This window comes from Heptranchias perlo, chromosome 15, assembly GCF_035084215.1.
Source record: "Heptranchias perlo isolate sHepPer1 chromosome 15, sHepPer1.hap1, whole genome shotgun sequence".
Lineage (NCBI taxonomy): Eukaryota > Metazoa > Chordata > Chondrichthyes > Hexanchiformes > Hexanchidae > Heptranchias > Heptranchias perlo.
Window position 1 is genome coordinate 7,965,758 of NC_090339.1, and position 22,559 is coordinate 7,988,316.

Sequence of the window (22,559 nt, forward strand, 5' to 3'; positions counted from 1 at the left end):
AATATATTGAGAGGGGTAGAGGAAGCGAGAGACCTTGGAATGCATGTGCACAGGTCCCTGAAGGTGGCAGTACTAATGCCCTTTAGGGAAGGAAACCTGCCGTCCTTACCCGGTCTGGCCTATATGTGACTCCAGACCCACAGCAATGTGGCTTGATTCTTAATTGCCCTCTTAAATGGCCAAGCAAGCCACTCAGTTGTAAAATCTCGTTAAAAAAAGTCATAATAAGAATAAAACCGGATGGACCAACAGGCACCGGACACGACAAAGGCAAACCAAGCCAAGTCGACCCTGCAAAGTCCTCCTCACTAACATCTGGGGACTTGTGCCAAAATTGGGAGAGCTGTCCCACAGACGAGTCAAGCAACAGCCTGACATGGCCACACTCACAGAATCATACCTTTCAGCTAACGTCCCAGACTCTTCCATCACCATCCCTGGGTATGTCCTGTCCCACCGGCAGGACAGACCGACCAGAGGTGGAGGTACAGTGATATACAGTCAGGAGGGAGTGGCCGTGGGAGTCCTCAACATTGACTCTGGACCCCACGAAATCTCATGGCATCAGGTCAAACATGGGCAAGGAAACCTCCTGCTGATTACCACCGACCGCCCTCCCTCAGCTGATGAATCAGTCCTCCTCCATGTTGAACACCACTTGGAGGAAGCACTGAGGGTAGCAAGGGGACAGAATGTACTCTGGGTGAGGGACTTGTCCAACACCAAGAGTGGCTCGGTAGCACCACTACTGACCGAGCTGGCCAAGTCCTGAAGGACATAGCTGCCAGATTGGGCCTGCGGCAGGTGGTGAGCGAACCAACACGAGGGAAAAACTGACTTGACCTCGTCCTCACCAATCGACCTGTCGCAAATGCATCTGTCCATAACAGTATTGGTAGGAGTGACCACCGCACAGTCCTCGTGGAGACGAAGTCCCGTCTTCGCACTGAGGACACCATCCAACGTGTTGTGTGGCACTACCACTGTGCTAAATGGGATAGATTCAGAACAGATCTAGCAGCTCAAAATTGGGCATCCATGAGGCGCTGTGGGCCATCAGCAGCAGCAGAATTGTATTCCAGCACAATCTGAAACCTCATGGCCCGGCATATTCCTCACTCTACCATTACCAACAAGCCAGGGGATCAACCCTGGTTAAATGAGGAGTGTAGAAGAGCATGCCAGGAGCAGCACCACGCATAACTAAAAATGAGGTGCCAACCTGGTGAAGCTACAACTCAGGACTACATGCGTGCTAAACAGCGGAAGCAACATGCTATAGACAGAGCTAAGCGATCCCACAACCAACGGATCAGATCAAAGCTCTGCAGTCCTGCCACATCCAGTTGTGAATGGTGGTGGACAATTAAATAGTTAACGGGAGGAGGAGGCTCTGCAAACATCCCCATCCTCAATGATGGCGGAGTCCAACACGTGAGTGCAAATGACAAGGCTGCAGTGTTTGCAACCATCTTCAGCCAGAAGTGCCGAGTGGATGATCCATCTCGGCCTCCTCCCAATATCCCCACCATAACAGAAGCCAGTCTTCAGCCAATTTGATTCACTCCATGTGATATCAAAAAATGGCTGATTGCACTGGATACAGCAAAGGCATGGGCCCCGACAACATCCCAGCTGTAGTGCTGAAGACTTGTGCTCCAGAACTAGCTGCGCCTCTAGCCAAGCTGTTCCAGTACAGCTACAACACTGGCATCTACCCGACAATGTGGAAGATTGCCCAGGTATGTCCTGTCCACTAAAAGCAGGACAAATCCAATCCGGCCAATTACCGCCCCATCAGTCTATTCTCAATCATCAGCAAAGTGATGGAAGGTGTCGTCGACAATGCTATCAAGCGGCACTTACTCACCAATAATCTGCTCACCGATGCTCAGTTTGGGTTCCGCCAGGACCACTCGGCTCCACACCTCATTACAGCTTTGGTCCAAACATGGACAAAAGAGCTGAATTCCAGAGGTGAGGTGAGAGTGACTGCCCTTGACATCAAGGCAGCATTTGACCGAGTGTGGCACCAAGGAGCCCTAGTAAAATTGAAGTCAATGGGAATCAGGGGAAAAACTCTCCAGTGGCTGGAGTCATACCTAGCACAAAGGAAGATGGTACTGATTACTGGAGGCCAATCATCTCAGCCCCAGGGCATTGCTGCAGGAGTTCCTCAGGGCAGTGTCCTCGGCGCAACCATCTTCAGCTGCATCATCAATGACCTTCCCTCCATCATAAGTTCAGAAATGGGGATGCTCGCTGATGATTGCATAGTGTTCAGTTCCATTTGCAACCCCTCAAATAATGAAGCAGTCCGAGCCCGCATGCAGCAAGACCTGGACAACATCCAGGCTTGGGCTGATAAGTGGCAAGTAACATTCGCGCCAGACAAGTGCCAGGCAATGACCATCTCCAACAAGAGAGAATCTAACCACCTCCCCTTGACATTCAGCGGCATTACCATTGCCGGTTCCGCCACCATCAACATCCTGAGGGTCACCATTGACCAGAAACTTAACTGGACCAGCCATATAAATACTGTGGCTACAACAGCAGGTCAGAGGCTGGGTATTCTGCGGCAAGTGACTCACCTCCTGACTCCACAAAGCCTTTCCACCATTTACAAGACACAAGACAGGAGTGTGATGGAATACTCTCCACTTGCCTGGATGACTGCAGCTCCAACAACACTCAAGAAGCTCGACACCATCCAGGACAAAGCAGCCCGCTTGATTGGCATCCCATCCACCACCCTAAACATTCAGTCCCTTCACCACCGGCGCACTGTGGCTGCAGTGTGCACCATCCACAGGATGCACTGCAGCAACTCGCCAAGGCTTCTTCGACAGCACCTCTTAAACCCGCGACCTCTTCCACTTGGAAGGACAAGAGCAGCAGGTAGATGGGAACAACACCACCTGCACATTCCCCTCCAAGTCACACACCATCCCGACTTGGAAATATATCGCCGTTCCTTCATCGTCGCTGGGTCAAAATCCTGGAACTCCCTTCCTAACAACACTGTGGGAGAACCGTCACCACACGGACTGCAGCGGTTCAAGGCGGCGGCTCACCACCACCTTCTCAAGGGCAATTAGGGATGGGCAATAAATGCCGGCCTCACTAGTGACACCCACATCCCATGAACGAATAAAAAAGAGTAATGAGTGATAACGCGGTCAACCTGCAGCCGCGGTGATGCCACAATGACTATTGACACCACAGCACAGCCCTGCATTGACTATTGGCACCGCATGATTTAGTGTTAGTGGTTATTGGTTAGGATTGGAGTTAGTGGTTATGGCCTGGGATTTGGGTATTAGGCTTAGTGGTTAGGTTTATGGGTCAGGGTTAGAAACCACTACTGACAAGGCCATTGTCCTTTTTCATTTCATTTTTTTTTACCTCATGCAGGCAAGTCACCAAACAGGCTCTTAAATTGTTCATTCAAGCAACCTTCTTCTGGTCCAAGGCCGATTTCATTCCTTCTTTCACATCTCTACATTTCTCACAAATAGATACCAGGGGCCTTAGACTTTGGGACAGGTGGGTCCAGGTGTTGCGCTGATTACATTCAGTCATCGGGCTGCTGCAAAGGGCTTCTGACAACATCACCAGGTCCCACCAGTGTGTCCCGCTGCAGAGTGAGTAAAGGGGCTGATGGACGGGCGCGAGCTGAGCGCTCAAACCCAACGGGAAAAGCGCGAGCGGCCCGAGAGAGAGCGAGCGAGCGAGCGGGAACAGGTGAAGCTGTGATTGGAGGATCAGCGAGCACGAGCGGGGCGGTGTTCTCAGAACTCAACAGCGCGCGGCAAGAAGCGCGAGAGGAGCGCGGGAAAGACCGGCTTCAGAAAGTTCCACTGCTCCGAATTCGTTTGTCAAGGTTTCGGGGGACACTCGGGGAAAATACCCGATCGCAAATCCGCCTCTGAGGGGAAGTCTGCGGGCTGGATGAAACTGCTCCGCCCCTGTATTCGGACTTCATTCCGTGCATTGTAGCTGCAAGATTTGGCTGCAGATTTCGTCAAGCTGTTATACTGCACATTGGGGGCCAGTCGTGGACTCCTGTTAATTGATGTATCCCACAATCAGGCGGATCAACTCTCCGCCTGAGATCCAGTGAGAGACTGCGGGTGAGATCGCAAATTCCCACCTCACGATGATAATCTCAAGTATATTGCCTTGTCCTGCTTCCAATCACTATGGAAGCAGAGCTATGTCAGTGCCCATAGCGATAGTGAATCCCCTCTATTATACTACAGGCTGTAATGGTTTAGTAGACTTTTAAGTAACGCAGTGGATGCTGGAATAGCCAGTCTCCATAGCTGCAAGTAAAAACTCTCTCAAGTCCCACAGTCTGATGGATGTGAAAAGAAAGAGGGAAGGAGAAAGAGGGAAGCGGAAAAGGAAAGCGAAATGGAGAGGAAAGGGATTGAGAAGAAAAGGGAGAGCAAAGAAAGGAGAGGGTTGGGAACGGATAAAGAGGGCAGGAGAAAGAGGGAAAGAAGGAAAAGAGAATGAGGAGGAAAGGGGAAAAAAGGGAAAGGAAAAAGAGAGTGTAAGGGAAAGAAAGGAATGTTAAAGAGACAGAGATGGTGATGGCAAAGGAGAGAAAGAAGATAATTTTTTAGGTCAACCAAGTATCTGATACACAGCCTGTAGGAAAAAAATTAGATTCATCACTATGTTTATGTCCCAAAACCAATGTACATCACATACATTTCTATTTACCCAGTTTGAAGTGTTCTTTTGACCCTGAGCTGAGCTTCTGACACAATATCCTCCCCATCACCAAGACCGCCTTCTTCCACCTCTGTAATAGCAGCTTCAGCCCATCGGCTGCTGAAACCCTCATCCATGTCTTTGTTACCTCCAGACTCTACTATTCCAATGCTCTCTTGACTGGCCTCCCACCCCTGTAAACTTCAGCTCATCCAAAACTCTGCTGCCCCTTTCTATCCTATCAAATCTTTTAATCTTCTTAAACACTTCAATTAGAGCATCTTTCAATCTTCTATATACAAGGAAATACAAGTCTAGTCTATCTTCATGATTTAACCCTTTTAGCCCAGGTACCATCCTGGTATTTTCATCACACCTCTGCCCCTACCCCTCTCCCACCACCAAAACCCTAGTTCAACTTCTCTAATGTTCTCCTAGCCCGCCTCCTCCCTTCACTTTCAGAACCCGAGTACTCACGCAGACAAAATGCTGCACTCACACAATCTCTGTCTTTTCCAAGCTCCATTGGCTCCCCATTGTATCAACTTCAAGTTCCTCATTCTTGTCGCTTTCAAATCCTTTCACAGTCTCACCCAACTCTACCTTCACATTCTCCTCCAGCCATATATCCCTGCACTCAGCTTCCATTCCTTTGACATTGGTTTACTCTTTTCTCCCCACTCCCTCCATCGGTAAGTAGTCTTTCAACCACTAAGTCCATGCTCTGGAACTCCCTCCTTGAATCCCTCATCTCACCACCTCCTTCCCTGCTTTCCAAACCTCAAGATCTTTATTTTCATCGGTACCTTCATTCCCCCCACTCCACATTCTTTGCTTTCCGCTTCCCCCCCTGCCACCCCTCAATTTATGTGAGGAGCTGACTTCCTTCACATGAGGAGCATTATAGAAATGATTGTTATTATTGAAAATACTAGTTAATATTACAATAAACAAGAGTTTTATTGCTGGTGTTTTTCTGATAGTCATAAAGGTGACAACTGTTTGTGCTACTGACCACTTCCAAGCACCTAATAGTAATTCTTCACTCCTTTCCTCCCTTAGTCTCTGAATTGAGTGATTCCTCATCCTCGGAGTTTTAATCTACATCTCAACTCACCTTGCTCTCTCTTCTCTGATTTCACTGCCCTCCCATATTCCCTTAATCCTCTCCCTCCATATAAACAATCCTACCCATATTCACGGTGACCCCCTCAACCTTGCCATTTCATTTAGCCTCCCTACTCCCAAGGTCTGAATCACAGACAGGGCCAACTCTGATCAAGTCCTTGTATCTACTATTACCCACATCGCCTACCTCTTTCCAACCCCACTTCCTTCTGCATCCAGCCCTGGAAAAAGCTCTCCCACAAGCCACTTACAATTGCACTTTCAAACTCCCAACTGTTTAGCCTTTGGCCTACCATTCACCATGATACTTCTGCAGCTGTCGATCTGCTCAACCATTCCCTCAATTCCCTTTCACCTCCAACATCAAGTGAGAGGAGCTAAAATTGAAAGCATCCATTCTGATGCCTCTATTCCTTGCCACCCCCTTCCCCTTGCTCACCAAGCCATACCTTCCCATATGCTTTCCCCTGTCTTTCTCTAATTTCTCTCCTATCTCCCCTCATGCCCACTCCAAGTTTATCTTAGCCATGAGACCCACCTTCTGCTCCTTTAATCCCATTCCCACTAAACTGCTGAAGAACCAACTTCCCTTCCTGGCTCCCATGCGACCTGACATTGTAAATAGTTCCCCCTCCTCAGAATTGTTCCACTCCCCTTCCGAACTGATGTCATCACCCCTTCTTCAAAAAAAACACACCATTGACCCCTCTCTCCTTGCAAACTACCACCCCCATCTCCAAAGTCCTTGAATGTGTTGCCTTCCAAGTCTAGGCCCATCCTTCTGACAACTCCATGTTTAATTCTCTCCAATCAGGTTTCTGCCCCTGCCATAGCACTATAATGGCCCTAATCAAAGTCACAAATTACTTCCTCTATGACTGTGACCGTGGTGAATTTTCCCTCCTCATCCTACTTGACCTTGCTACAGCCACACCATGCTCCTCCATTGCCTCTACTTCATTGTCCAGCTCAGTGTGAATGCCATTGCTTCGATCTATCCTTACCTGTCCAAATGTAACCAGAGAACCTCCAGAAATGGCCTCTCTTTTTGCCCTACACTATTGCCTCTGGAGTACCCCAAGGATAGAACAGAATCATAGGGGCCGATTTTCAGGTCTCGGAGCGGGTGCGTTTGGGGGGGCGGGGGAGGGGGCTCTGAAAATCGCTAAAATGCAGAGCAGGTTCGGAGACCGGCTCCAACCCCGTCTTCCGGGTTCCCCAGTGACACGTCCGGGTGCGCGTGTGCCTCCCGAATGCGGGAGTCCCACCGGCAATTGAAGCCGGCGTGATGATAGTTGAGGTACTTGAACCTCTTGATTGACTAGACGTTTTGGCAGGGGTGTGATTTTGAAGCATCTTCAGCATGTTTCCCATGCTGTGGGAAACACTCTCTGTTGCAACAGACATGTTTCAGCCAGCAGCCAGTGGGAGATGCAAATGATTATTTGACAGGTGGGAAGAAAACGGCATTTATTGCAGCAGGGCACTCTGTCACTTCAGACAAAGTTTTGGCTGCAAGACCTTTGTGTTTTAACTCAAAATTCTTACTTTCCACCCAAAACTCTGCTGTGCAAACACATTTAACTACTTTGCGGACCCCCTCAAACTCACACCGTCAGGTTCACCACTTCATCTGAGGACGAGCAACATCACCAGCCTCGCCAGGCACAGCGTCCACAACACAGTGCTGCACTACAGGCACCTGCACAAGAGCATGGCGGGCAACAACAGAGAGCATGACGACGCAGGAGGCACTACCCTCGCAACAGGATCTACAGACCAAGGCTCAACTTCCTGGACCTCTCTGAGGAGCAGTGCATACGGAGGCTCAGGGTCAGTCGTCAGGTAGTTGCAGACATCTGCAGCCTCCTTCATGCCAAGCTGCTCCTGGCTGGGCTGAACAGCATCTCCTTACCTGTTGCTGTCAAAGTCACCACTGCCTTCAACTTTTTCGCCTCCGGATTATTCCAGGGTGCCACCGGGGACATCGCCGGGGTCTCTCAGTCGTCTGCACACAAGTGCATAAGGCAGGTCACCGACGGCTTGTTTTGCAGGGCCTTGCACTACGTCAACTTCCCCATGGACGACCTCAGCCAGACGGAGAGGGCAGTGGGATTCCATGCTGTGGCTGGCTTCCTAGGGGTGCAGGGTGTAATCAATTGCACCCATATAGCAATACGAGCACCTCCACATGAGCCAGGACTGTTCATCAACAGGAAGGGCTATCACTTCATCAACACTCAGCTCGTTTGTGACCACTGCAAGAGATTCCTTCACATGTGCACCAGATACCCTGGCAGCTGCCACGATTCCTTCATCCTCCAGGAATCCAACATCTCGCCCCACTTTCATGCACCGAACGCCCGCAAGGGCTGGCTCCTTGGGGACAAGGATACCCCCCACACACATGGCTCATGACACCTCTGAGGAACCCCATCACCGAGCAGCAGCGTCGATATAACGACAGCCACATTGCTACCAGGTCTACAATTGAGCATGCTATAGGGCTGCTCAAGATGCACTTCAGGTGCCTTGATCGTTCTAGGGTAGCACTTCAGTACGCACCAGAAAGGGTGGGATGCATTATAGTCGTGTGCACAACAGGGCACAACAGAGAGGGGTGCCGCTTGAGGAGGCCCCATCCACATCTGCCACCCACATTGAAGAGGAGGAGGAGGAGGAGCAGGAGCAACCCATGAGCAGAATAGCAGCTCACCTGGCTGCTCGTGAGGCCAGGGAGTCACTGATATGTGAACGGTTCTCCTAACATCAGACAGTGTGAAGAGTCCAGTCCTCACCACCTGGATAGAGCAGCAGCCACACCAGCACCGCACCCCCCACCCCCACCCGCCGCACAAAACAGTCCTGCAACTACACATACAGCCACTGTAGTGACCTAATATGTGGCATCAAGTGTCTGCGTTCATGGTGATCTTCATGAAAGGGCCTTATTACAGAAGCCAGTCAAGAATGGCCAAGATGTGGCAGTGGTGGTGAAAATAATAATATTTAATGTGAGTTTAACAAAAAGCAAACATAAATAAAAAACATGACCAACTGTCAAGCACCCTTGTGTATCCCCTTCGTGCTTACAAAACCTTCGCCTTTCGCCTCCGACTACTTCTACGTGGTGTAACCCCTGTGGCTGCAACAGAGGTAGTGGCAGGTTGCTCTTTTTCATGCCCTGACCGATTTGATGCTTTGGGCCTACGCCTTCTCGGTTTTGATGCCCATGAGGGCCCCTCCACAGACTGCTCCACCTGCATCTGCAGAGCAGGTTCGGAGACCGGCTCCAACCCCCTGTAGAGGAGGCAGCATTGCGGGTACTGGTTGAGAGGGGGGTAACGGGTGAGACGTGGAGGTGCTTTGAGTGGCATCCCCACTTCCATGTCCCCTTTTGCCATCATCCCTCCCCTGGGCCAGGCCCATACCACTCCTACCACGCTGCTGGACGACAGTTTGGAGGACATGTGTTAAGCCTTGTAAAACCAGTGCTAGTGTATCTGCCTGCCTGTTTAAAGCGGCAGAATGTTGTTCACCCTGAGTCCAAACAGCCATTGTCAGGGCCTGAAGGGACTCATTTGTGAGCCTTGCTTGAAGCTCCATGGAGGCTGGCCTTCCCTCCATTGCAGACATTCCCGCACTTACCTGCGACACTATCTCAGAGATGCCCTCACATCCCTGTGACAGTATTTCAGAGATTCCTTCCCGTACCTGTGCCACCATTCCACTCATGCAGGAGTTGGACTCCTCCATCCTCTGCACGAATGTGGAGAGTGCACGTAGCACCTGTTCCAGCACCTCATAAATGTGCTGCTGCCCCTCGATCATTCTCCTTTTAAAGGATGGCCCCCAAGGTTCAGCATCTGTGTCCAGCTGAGCAGAGCCTGGAAAGGAGTGCTCCCACCAACGCGGACTCTCCACAGCTGCCTCTGCCACCAGTGTCTGCTTGTGCTCGCGTGTGTGGTAACTCACCATGTGCGGCCCCAACTAACTGCGAACTGGCACCCACTAAGGTGTGTGTATCTGCGCTGGTGGATGGCTCGCTCAGATGTGACGGTGCACCATCACAGGCCGGCAGGTCCTCTGAGAAATCACCCTCTGCCGTCACAGCGGCCGCTGAAGGCCCTGTAAGAGAACAGAAGGCAATATTAAGCATGATCACGGATGTGTCATGTTGCGATGAACATACTGAGGTGCTGAAGATGCAAGGCATGTTAACATCAATTCATATTGTGTGTGCTGAATGTTAAAGTTCTGTCACCAGATGTTTTTCGGGTGCCAGTCTTTGCACCCCGACGGACAGGCACTCGAGGCTGCGGCTCAGCTCCAGCGCCTCCTGCTCCTCATCTGTGAGGACGACTATCTGTTGCGGCCCCCCTCCGGTCCTCGTCCTCTCCCGTGCATTCTGAGCACTCTTCTATAGGGGGAGAAAATACAGACGTGTGAGTGAGTGATGGTGATGTAGCCTACTGATGAATGTATTGGTTTGGGTGTGGCTGACCGTAAAAGAAATGCATCAGAGGGTGAGTATGAGACATGACCATGACGTCGTATGAGGATTGGGTTGAGTGGTGTGGGTAGATGAGGAAGTGCAGAAAGGTTGAGTATGAGCTTTCAGTAGGTGTGAGGAGTGATGTAACAGAGTAGTGTTGGCAGTGCAGAATGAGTTGAGGAGTGGGGGTGGTGATGTGGAAGATGGTATGTAGGAGAATGAGTAAGTGTACTCACTTGGCTGACCTAGTTAGGTCATTGAAGCGCATCCTGCACTGGATCCAGGTGCAGGAGATGTTGCTGCTGCTGGTGACCTCCTCTGCCACCTTGAGCCAGGCCTTCTTGGTGGCAGAAGCAGGCCATTTCCTCCGGTCCGCCGGGTAGAAGACATCCCTCCTCCTCCTTACCCCATCCAGTAGCACCTGGAGTGAGGCATCGCTAAATCTAGGAACAACCTTTCCCCTGTGCTGCTCCATTATGCGGTGTGGGTGTTTGCTCCAGGAGCAGCCATTGGAGGACTGCCCCTTTAAGTAGAGCTCCTCCAGCTGACAGCCTGAGATGCGGGTGCGCAGTCCGCCCGCTGCGCAGCTTTCAGACGGCAAACCCAGAAGCCACATTAAGTGGCTCCAATTGACCTGCAATCGCTGGGGAACGGACAGATTTTATTGGCTGGGTTACCCACGCGCCCAATCCCCTCACCCCGCTGCCACCCCGCCTCCCCGCTAATATCGGGGCCATAAAATCTTACAGCGCAGAAGGAGGCCATTCAGCCCATCGTGCCTGTACCGACTCTTTGAAAGCTGTTCAATTTAGTCCTACTTCCTAGCTTTTTCCACGTAGCCCTGCAAATTAGTCCTCTTCAAGTACATGTCCATCTGCTTTTTGAGAGTTCCTATGGACTCTGCTTCCACCATTCTTTCAGGTAGTGCATTCTAGAACTTATCAACCCTCTGAATGAAAACATATTTCCTCATTTCCCCTCTAGATCTTTTGCCAATTATTTTAAACCTATGACCTCTGGTTACTGACCCACTTGGCAGTGGAAATAGTGGGGGTGAAATTGGGCCATGTAGCGCCCATTTTTCAGGCACTATGCGGACACCTATATCCCGAAAATGGGGTCCGAGATGCGCGCGCACACTTCCGACGAGAAGTGCGCAGGACGCCATCTTGATAAAGGGGTTTGTTCGCTCGCATCTAACGATCGCTGGCAGCATGCCGAGTGGGGAGATTATGACGCGAATCAGTGTGCAACGCTGATTTGAAGCCACCGCTAACATTTTGGAACTCCACGCTCCAGTCAACACCCTGTCTTCACCTCACACAGCTGAACACGACGTTAAATGATATGAAGGACCCCCCCACTAGCGCTATTTAAGGGGATCAAGAAGTACTTACAGATTAGCTGCTGGATTATTTCTTCTGGCTGCTGATGCAATTTTACGTGGTTTTAGAGTTTCCTAAAGTTTGAATACTCTACAGAGAGTGGTGTGGCTGGTCTTGCAATACTTTTAGTGACATTTAAAATATAGTGCTGACATGGGTGGCCTGGTTGGGCTTTCTCTAGGAATTGAACATGACTGGGAAAATGAAGAGAGGAACATAGGAAATAGGAGCAAGGGTAGGCCATACCGCCCCTCGAGCCTGTTCCGCCATTCAATAAGATCATGGCTGATCTTCGACCTCAACTCCACTTTCCCGCCTGATCCCCATATCCCTTGATTCCCCTCGAGTCCAAAAATCTATCATTCTCAGTCTTGAATATATTCAACGACTGAGCATCCGCAGCCCTCCGGGGTAAAGAATTCCAATATGTACTCCCAGGTCCCTCTGCTCTTGCACCCCCCCTCAAAATAGTACCATCGTACCAATCTCTCCATGTTGTTCCTCCCAAAGTTCATCACTTCACACTTATCCGTATTAAATTGCATCTGCCATCTGTCTGCCCATTTCACCAGATTGTCTATGTCCTCCTGAAGTCTGTTACTATCCTCCTCACTAGTTACTACATTGCCAAGTTTTGTATCATCCACAAACTTTGAAGTTGTACTCCTATACCGAAGTCCAGGTCATTTATACATAACAAGCAAAGCAATGGTCCTAATGCCAACCCCCTGAAGGACCCCACTGCATACTTCTCTCCAGTCAGAAAAACATCCATTTATCACTACTCTCTGCCTCTTATCCCTTAGCCAATGACATACCAAGTTACCACCATCCCTTTAATCCTATGTGCTTCTATTTTCTGAATAAGTCTGTTAAGTGCTACTCTATCAAATTTCTTTTGAAAGTCCATGTATACAACACGTACTGCACTACTTTCATCAACCCTCTCTGTTACTTCAATTAGGGAGGGGGGAGCTTTAATTAAACTGTTCTCTATCCCCAAATTCACACTGACTGATTTGACAGCTGTTTTGTATTTCTGACTCAATTTAAAAATTCTGATTGCACACCATTTATTTCTGTTGAATCAGAGTCATTAAGCTGTTTCAACAAAAAGCTGATTGGAATCATTCCCATCACATAATTTTTAATAAAATATAACAAGATTGGTCTGTTCAATCCTAGTGCAACTTAAGAAACCCATTTTATAAATTATATAAATTTATCAATTAATATAACATTAAATTGTTACAATAATTCATTATTTTGTACAGTTGTTCTGTTTATTATATACCCTTAATTATGTTTTCTAAAAAGATGTTCTATTCAAAGTTGTAATTTTTTTGAGGTGGCGCACACAGCCTTTATATCGGTGCACAAATCCAAATTCATTCCACACATGGCCGAAAAAATTAGAGGGAACATTGGCTTTCACTCATAATTACTTCATTGTGGCTCCAATCAAAAGATTTGAGAAGATGAGAAGGCTTCAGGATTGGTTTGTGTGTAGAAGTTCGTGAGGCCTGAAGACACAGTCATTCTTTCTTTCCCTAACAGGACTAGACAGACTAGATGCAGGGAGGATGTTCCCGATGGCTGGGGAGTACAGAACCAGGGATCACAGTCTCAGGATACAGGGTATGCCATTTAGAACCGAGATGAGGAGAAATTTCTTCACTCAGAGGGTGGTGGACCTGTGGAATTCTCTACCACAGAAGGCAGTGGAGGCCAAGTCATTAGATGTATTCAAGAAGGAGATAGATATATTTCTTAATGCTAAAGGGATCAAGGGATATGGAGAAAAAGCGGGAACAGGGTACTGAGTTAGACGATCAGCCATGATCATTTTGAATGGCAGAGCAGGCCCAAAGGGCCGAATGGCCTACTCTTGTTCCTATTTTCTATGTTTCCTGGTGGGGGGGTGGTGGGCAATGACTGAAATTGCAGACTTGCTGCCACCTGGGATCCAAGGCTAATACCGTCGATGACACTTCTCCCCGTAATACTTCAACTTTCACAAGAACGATTCTTGGTGCCAAGAGGTACAGAGACTCTTTGGAAAGCTCTGAACAAATTATATGTGTATGATGGACAAGCACAGTAATCAGAGATCTCATTATAAAAATATTGGGGTGGATTTTTGTTTTCACCACCTGGGTCTGTTCTGCCAGAGTGGATCGCACACCATTTATGGAACCCACTCAATTTTCATCCTGTTGCTTTCAATGGAATGGAAGTTGGGCACATTCTATAAAGGGTGGCCAATCCACTTTGCTTGATTAGTACCCAGGTGATGAGGACATAAATCTACCCCAATTGGTCAGAAGGATGTAGCTTCAAGGTCCATTGCAGAACTTGAACACATAATCCAGGCCAACACTTCAGTGTAGTATTGAGAGAGTGCTGCACTGTTGGATGTGCCATCTTTCAGATGAGATGTTAAACCAAGGGCCCTGTCTGCCTTCTCAGGTAGATGTAAAATATCCCATGGTACTATGCAAAGAAGAGCAGGGAGTTCTTCCGGTGTCCTTGCCAACATTTATTGCTCGACCAACACCATCAAAAGAAAAAAATAGATTGTTTGGTCATTATCCCATTGATATTTATGGGATCTTGCTGAGTGTAAATTGGCTGCTGTATTTCCATACATTACAATAGTGACAACACTTCAAAAAGTACTTAATTGGCTGTGAAGAAGTTTGGAACATCCTGAGGTCATGAAAGGTACTATATAAATGTAAATTCGTTCATTATTATTATATAAAAAGTTTTGGCACACATTTGTCACTAATGATGTCACAGCTCAACATACATGCAAATTGCTGTGTCACAATCGTTTTGTAAACAGAAGTAGGAAAAAAAGTAAAGACAGTATTTGCTGTTCATTCTTCTAACTTTTAATTAACCTTCCCAGCTTTAAAAGGAGCATTTTCAAATGAAACACAACAGAAAATCTTCACTAAAGTTTTAACAATGTTTAATGATTAACAGGAAGTTGCACATTGTTAAATCTCTGTTTAAGGTTAAGCTGATTTTTGTATCTTTCCCCTATATGCAGATTGATGTCGACCCCAGTCTGGTGTTGATGTGCAAGCTGCAGTAATTCTCTATCACAAGAAAGCTGAGATGCTCAATAGCTTGTGTTTGATGTTTCTGGACTATAGACGTTATGTCGACTGCGCACATCCACCTCCCTGTTCCCAGCCCTGGCCCTAAACTCTTACTTTGCTATTACCGTTTTATTGGGGCTGCTCAGGGTCAAAGCCAGGGATGCCACTCGGCTTACAGTCCAGGGAGCAGAACGCAGATCCCAGGAAACTGAGGGCTCAAAGTTCCGGGAGAGACTGAGGTCAAGAGAATGAGAGAAAGAGTGAGAGAGGTAAGAGCATCAGACTGGGATCATAGGAAGAGAGAGATGAGAGAGTTTTTCTTCTTTTAATGCTGGCTGAGTTTTAAAAAAGTTGAATTTTGAAGCTAACGTATGGTTTGTTGATGGTTAGAAAGCTAACGACACGTTAGGGATGAGCAATAAATGCTGGCCTTGCCAGCGACGCCCACATCCCATGAACGTATAAAAAAAAACACATCTGGGAGACAGAGTTTCAAATTTGTAATACCTGGAAAATAAGAAGCAGAGGAGATAGAAATTAGTGAGGAAGATACAAATAGAGAGTCAGTTTCTTTGCTCATTCAAACTCGATGGCCCAGAGTTTCTGCTCGATTGCGCAGGCTTTTTCAGCTAAATCCGGCTGAATCAACACAAAGCATAGAGGAATTACAACTTACGCTGGGTGTAACTTGCGCTCTGCATAAGTCGAGTTTCCACAATGTTTTACACTGGCCAAAAAAAACAATCGCTGGAACTAGCCCCGTTTGTGCCAACTTGCAACCGTTCAAGGAGGGTTTTAAAATTACGCCAGCTTTCTTGGATGCAAAAGCACTAGTAGGCACTGTTTAAATGTTTTTAAATATAAAAAATATTAATATACTAAGGAGCTGACTAGTCTACACCAATGAAAGCAGGAAATGCTTCAGTATAGTTTGATTCATTTTCAGTGATTTTAAATCAGGTTCCTCATAGGCATACTGGAGACCTTTATTAAAAATGTTTATTTTTAGTTATAAGCCCATTTTCAGCTGTTTTAATAAAACTGCACCAGGTTACCACTCTTAAATACATCAATGATTTTTTTTATTGCAAGAAAATTAAATGGAAGATTACGCTATGTTAAGCTGTGCTGATTCATGGCAGATCTTACATTTGTGATTATGTTCATGCATTTTAGTGGAAACTCGGCATATTAATTTGCACCCAAATGCCAATTGCACTCAAAGCAGAAACTCCAGGCTGATTACTTTATCAATGGATGGATGGTTATGGGGTTCATTGGTGCAAAGCATGGACGTTACAATCAGAGTCAGCCAGTCGAGATAGTCAAGGTTCTAGTCATTGTAGACCCAAGCCCTCCTCTGTCCATGTCTACCACAATGACACCTTCAGCAAGAACTATGAATCCAACAGGGCAAGTATAGAATCGTAGAATCTTGCAGCACAGAAGGAGGCCCTTTGGCCCATCGTGCCTGTGTCGGTTCTTTGAAAGAACCATTCAATTAATCCCACTCCCCAGCTTTTTCCACATAACTCTGCAAGTTAGTCCTCTTCAAGTAAGGAAAGAAAAACGTTTTATATAATCATACAAATGACTGAGAAAAAGGATGCTGCTCCCTCACTGAGTCACTGTCACTCTCCAGGATTGGAAGGATGTTGCTCCCTCACTGAGTCACTGTCACTCCCAAGGACTAGGAGGATGCACCTAACTTGTTGACCATGTTGCACCCCAACAGTGTGTATTGTGATACTGGAACAATGTCACCAGTGAGCTGCCGGTAAAATCAAAGTTGAAGGCGTTCACAGTTATTGTTCACCCAGACAAGCAGTCAGTTCATCAGCTCCATGAGAAGAGTTACAGCAGCTTTAGGGATTGTTTTATCTCGATTGTGTGAATCATTTGACATTTATGGTGTAATCAATCTGGGGTTTCTGTGATTTCACCCCCAAAGAGTTGCCAAAGTGTTATGTTGGAGTTTTTGGGGGTGATTTATCTGGAACAGGAAATGTGATTATTTGATGCATAAACACCAATGAGGATCACACAATTGGAAACCCTTAAACAGCACTTTGAGAGGGAGGGGTGGGGGCAGAGATCAGATGGCCTAGAGGCCCCCCACCTCCACCAAGAGAAGGCTGCTGGCAGCACAATAAGTTTGGGAGGAAGAGTTTTCTGAGAGGGGAGGGTGGAGCCCGGGGCAGCAGAGACCCCGACTTTCTTTTAGGTCCTAAGTTTTTTCACTTACATTAAGGGGCCTCGCTGGCATGATATCAGCAGTACGATCCATGCTGAGGAATATGTTAAAATGCCATCGGGGTCCTGTGTACATCACGTGAACCTGATCTGCATTTATTAATGCGCCTCCTGCTAGAGTCTGGTGGGAGCCTCATCTGCCGCCAAAACCAGTGGGGTTAAAATAGGGAATTGGCGGAAACAGAGCGGGAAATGGAGCCGCTCCATTTTTACCCCGCCCCCCGTAGAATTAGTAGAAGCACTCTCTCTTTGTCTTTCTTAGATTCTCTTCATTAGATGTAGTTTCTGCTTATAGATGGAAGAAGAATCTCTTTGTCCTTTTCTCTAGTAATCTTTACTGCGTAGATATAAAATGGTATCTTTACGAGTTAATGGTATCTTCTGGACAGAGTTTCAGTGGTTGTAAACATCAAGTTGAATGGTGATACCAGTCAGGTACATGCAGAGATAATTGTGTCGCTTAACAGTACAAGTGTCTGAATTCAAGGAAGGTAAGAGCTAAGCTTGTTAGCAGATAATGTCATTAGTGTGAAGGTGAGCTTAGCCAGAACAGAGGATCCAAGGGGAACAGATAAACCCTGCGCCAAAGGGGTTTATCGACTCGATGCTCCAGAAGTTAACGCCTGCGTCCCAAAGAAGGAAGATCAACTCAACCAGATCACTCATAAGGATAAGGTCGTTTAAGCTCTGGAAAGATTTCTAATCATCAACATCAAGACATTAATTTATCCAATAGATCAGCTATTTAATGCTGTTAATCTATCAGCTATCTAGAGATTTAACCCTAGGGTAAACTCACCAATTTATCATCGTCTCAGACACTGATCTCAACCATAATTTAGTAGTCAGGGACTCAGTGCTTAATTATAGTGACATGACTGAATTATCTTCACAACCTTTGCTACTCATTTTGTTAAGCACCTCCGTCCATTAAAGATTTGCTACTCAATTAGCTGGATGACTCCGACTACATCTATCAATTGCTCGTATACTCAATATTTAACTTTAGGTTGTGATTTTGAAAGTTACTGTATGATTTATTGTCTGACTTCTTTGATGATTTGGTGAGAAAGGGTTAATTTATTCATTCGGTAACTTGTGGGTATCTTAATTTAGGGTTGGTAAGGTGAACTCAGATTCAATCCGGACTTGGTGATGTCAGCCAGTTCAGCGAGCCGATTTAGACATCATTCACCCCTAGACCTAAAACTGAGCAGTAAAACCCCCAACAGTTCCTTCGTGAGGAATCAAAGTGAGGGGGTTAAGGATTCATCTGCATCCTTGGAATATATTTGTCGGCATACCGAAACCAAGTCTTCGTACATTTTTTGGACTATCGCAGTCGGGATTTGAATCTCCCAAGATTATTGGAGGTGATATTAGGCTGGAATTAACCTTTTAAAAAGGTATAATTTAATTTGTTGCCTTGTTAACCAACTAAGGGTAACTAAGTGAATAGAATTTATGCTGGAAAATCACCAGTTGAAGTATAGTTCTCAGCCAGTGTTAATTTTGATTAATCAGACATAGTCATCACACTTGATGAACTGTTGCAGGTGGAGATGTTTTCTCCTGAAATTTTGAAGTAGTTGCATGCTGCTGTTAAAACAATACTTCGGAGAAGTCTGAAAGTGGACAGACTGAACAAGCAAAATTAGCAATCAGATCTTCTCGTTGCTTTAATGTGTTTCCTTACTCAAAAGTTAAGAATAGAGCAAAACGAGTTCGAACAACAATTGGCGCAAAGAGAGCTAGAAATTAAGCATCAGCTAACTCGGAAAGAATTGGAGTTCATACAACAGTTAAACCAGAAGAGCTAGCTATGTAGCAGATTAGATCATAGTGAACAAAAAAGAAAATGGAAGTTTCACATCTAGTAATTTTACTATAACAAGCACAACAGTGAGGAGGCTAGGTCAAACTTAATAAAATCACAGAAGAATTAAGAGGAAAAAACAGACAGCTGGATAGAACCCAAACTGATTTAAACAAAAAATACCAAGCAAAAGAGCAAAGGGGTTAAGAGAGATAAGCTGTGAGCCGTGCGTATCTGGGTCCCGGGGAGTTGCTGGCTGTTCCGGAGAACTCCCGTTGAAGTTACAGTAGGAACATACCAGAACGGCTGTTGAGTTTCAGGCCATTGTTTATAAATTAAACAAAATTTTCACACCTCGGGAGTAGCCAGAAGTTGCACGTGGTTAGGAGCTTCTGTACAATCAGGCCTGTTTCTGTATCTTCCCCCTCTGTTTTGCTCCAAGTATGGACCCCACTCAGGAGCTGATGTGCAAGCGGCAGAAATTTTCTGTAAAAGAAAAGTTAAACGTTTAATAATTTCTGCTCGATTTTTATGCACCATTAACATCCAACTAGAAAAAAACCCTGATCCTAATCAGATTATCCTACAGTTTGGTCCAACAAGGAAGTCAAGTTATGGAGGGAGGTTCAGATGGTCCCAATATTTAAGAAGGGGAGGAAATCTCACCCGGGGAATTATAGGCCATTAGTTCGATGGCAGGTGTAAGGAAAATACCAGAAGGCGTTAAAAGGGATGAGAGTTTTGATCACCTGGAGAGTCCCAGAATTACTTTAGAAAATAGTTAGATGTTAGTAAGTATTACTTTTCACAGAGAGTCAGCACCCCTAGAACAGATCACTGACATGTGTGGAGAGTATGGATTCCCTGCAGTCCACCAAAAGTTCCTGAGAGGAGGACATTTCCAGTTTAAGAGGGTATGTTCTGGGCGAGTTGATAATAGTACAGTCAATAGGTTATTGCAATCTCAAAGCTTTTCTTCACTAATGGGGAAGAGAGGAATTCCACTGAATTTTCCAATTTGCTTCGTTTTCTTTTCGCAATTTTTTTGCCTCCCCCAGGAGATTGTGTGACTGAGGGTTGTGGGGAGGGTTAGGGGATTGTGTCACTAATGGTGTGAAGGGGTCTGAGTCAATTGTGTACGTGGATGCACCTTGCCTGGATGGGATGGGCTTGATGGATCAGAAGGTCTGTCCTGTTCTTTCCATATTTAAAGTTGTAAGTATGAAACCTCATAGACAGGCACAATGGTGAAATCACTGAGCTCACTTTGTGTGATTGAAGTATTTCTGGCTAAACTGTATATTTAAAACAAGTAGTAATGTTTCGACCATGTTATAATGACAAATTCTTCAGCATTAGACAGACTGTCATTTCTTGAAGGTAGGCATCAATATTTTATCACTGCACCCTTTGAGCAATCATTATTTGTGTGTCTATCTAGCTCGCTGTGATACTCTAGTTGCCTTCATCCATTCACACACAGAAATTCATGAAATTCTTTGTGTGATTTTTGCCAAATTATTCCTCCAATCTCATCCTAACCCATCCAATGAATGTAAGGGTACATGTCTCTATCATCAGACGCATGCGGTTGTGGTGGAGGGGGGGGGGTTGTGTGCGAAAGTATTGGAAGAAGCTCTTTCAAGATTGTACATAATGTTATTATTAGGATGGGGTAGATGGAGGGTATATAGCTGAACTGGGAGTGCTTGATGCTGACACTGTAGCCTAGGTTTTCTGATTGACATTATTTAAACAATGGCATGAATCAATTTATTTTAAATTAACACTGGCATTAAAAGAGTGGCAGAATCCCCAGAAAGAGAGTATAAATGCCTAACATGGTTGTTTACATCATTTCTCTAGTTTTCTGACGATCTTCCACTGAAGGTACGGTGAGAATTGGGAGACCTGTTCCTTCCTCTTTAAAAGATATCCAGGTGTTTCCTTACCTGGCACAAGGTGGAGCCCTCAGCTTGGGCAATTCTCACAATGGCGACAATAGGGATCCACATAATAGAGAAGATTATCATACACCAGCCAAGTGCTGTTGCCCAGACAGGGTACTCAACAGGTCCATATGTTGGTGAGGCAAATGTTGCTAAGGACCAGAATAAGACAGCCTGTATGAAATGATAGCACAAAATAAGATCAGAAACACAATGCAATAGATTATCAGCAGCTTGATTATTTTTCAGTTTAAAATCATTAAAAGATTACATAGATTAAAAGGATTATTGTAAGATTGTACTCTTGCTCATTTTTCAGCGGGCAATTGAAATAGCTATAATGGTATATGTATGATTTTGTGTAGTTAAATACTTTGGTGCTGGATATGTAAATCGAGAAGGACTGATATCAGGGCAGGAAGCTCTTAAAACCATTAACTTGCAGAAAAGGCAGCCTTAGCATTCCACCTTCTGGCCGGTTTACATGAACAAGCTAAAAGATGAAACAAACAAACAAACAAACATTCTTGACTTAGTTAGGGCTGGGACTCTTATCAGATGCTGGGTAGTCGTAATACAATGAAGCCTTATAGGCTGGTCCAGGATACCTGGCCTGGAATCTGATGGTGAAAGGAGGCCTGGGGACCATGCAAAGGCAGGACCAGGTAAGATGAGGCAAAACAGTCTTAAGCCACTGTGTAAGGTGATTGGTTAAGGCCAAAGGTGGGACGCAAGTTGTTTTTGCAGACCCCTGAAAAGGTGGAAGATAGTGGGGAAGGCTGACCCTTTCTTCTTAAAGAAACAAAGAACTCGAGGCACTATTGGACACCTCGCCTTTTTGGGAGACCCCAATAGGATAAGGGCCCATGTCAATAGCTAACTCTGGGTCCACCCCCAAAAGGATATCAGGTTGTAGAGACTTAGCAGGAGTAACATAACTTTGACAAACGATCCAGATCAATAGAAGTGGCTCCAGGCGGAGCACGACTGAGGACGAGGAGTCCAAGAGGTCACCCCAGGTGGGGCAGAAGACGTGTGAATTGATGAAGATACCCCAGCCAGGGTGGAAGGCACGCTTTTTTCAAGACTCCTGGACAGACGCAACTCTATCCAGTGCGGAACAGGTGATATGATCTCTTGCACTGCATTGTAAACCACTGCCCCAACACTGCGTGTGTTGGTCCTTTTGTGAATTTCAATAAAGCACCTTTTTTTAACCAAATTGGAGTCAGGTCAATTACCAGCAACTGAGAGTAAAATTTCACAGATTTGGCGACTCCGCCGGGATCTGACTAAAATTGGTGCTCATTTGGCTTCACAGAAGGTCCTAGGACTGACTTATTGTGCATGGTATGTCAGTTTAGGAGGGAGAACTGAAAGGGAGTGCTTTTGCCAGTGGTATTTGTGTCTAAGGGGATGGCTAGTGACACGAAAAACGTGGAGTCGGTCCTACAGGCAGAATGGGAAAAATTAAATGGTACTGAAGCGATTAAGACATTTAAGAGTGATAGTGGGAACAGCATCCCTGCTGTGATGGCTTTTATCCAGAAACAAGTGGATGAGGGTCCATTCAAGCTTAAAAGAGGCTGTCATCTACTAAACCATGCCACTCTCTTCTGTGCGAAGAGGAGTGAGCAGTTAAGATCTGATCTGGAAAAAGAACTGAGTCGGGTCAAAACGCAAACCCTTGAGCTAGGA

General features: G+C 46.2%; 1 protein-coding gene across 1 annotated transcript in view; it reads right to left on the reverse strand.

The window, feature by feature from the left end:
* Window positions 1-15,419: 15,419 nt before the first annotated feature.
* The window catches only part of LOC137333191 (sodium- and chloride-dependent neutral and basic amino acid transporter B(0+)-like), a 52,252-nt gene continuing 45,112 nt past the window's right edge, over window positions 15,420-22,559 (reverse strand). The window contains exons 11-12 of the mRNA XM_067997375.1: window positions 20,865-21,035; window positions 15,420-15,482 (exon numbers count right to left, since the gene is read on the reverse strand). Coding sequence (XP_067853476.1) covers window positions 15,420-15,482; window positions 20,865-21,035 — 234 coding nt within the window. The remainder of the gene's footprint in view (window positions 15,483-20,864; window positions 21,036-22,559) is intronic.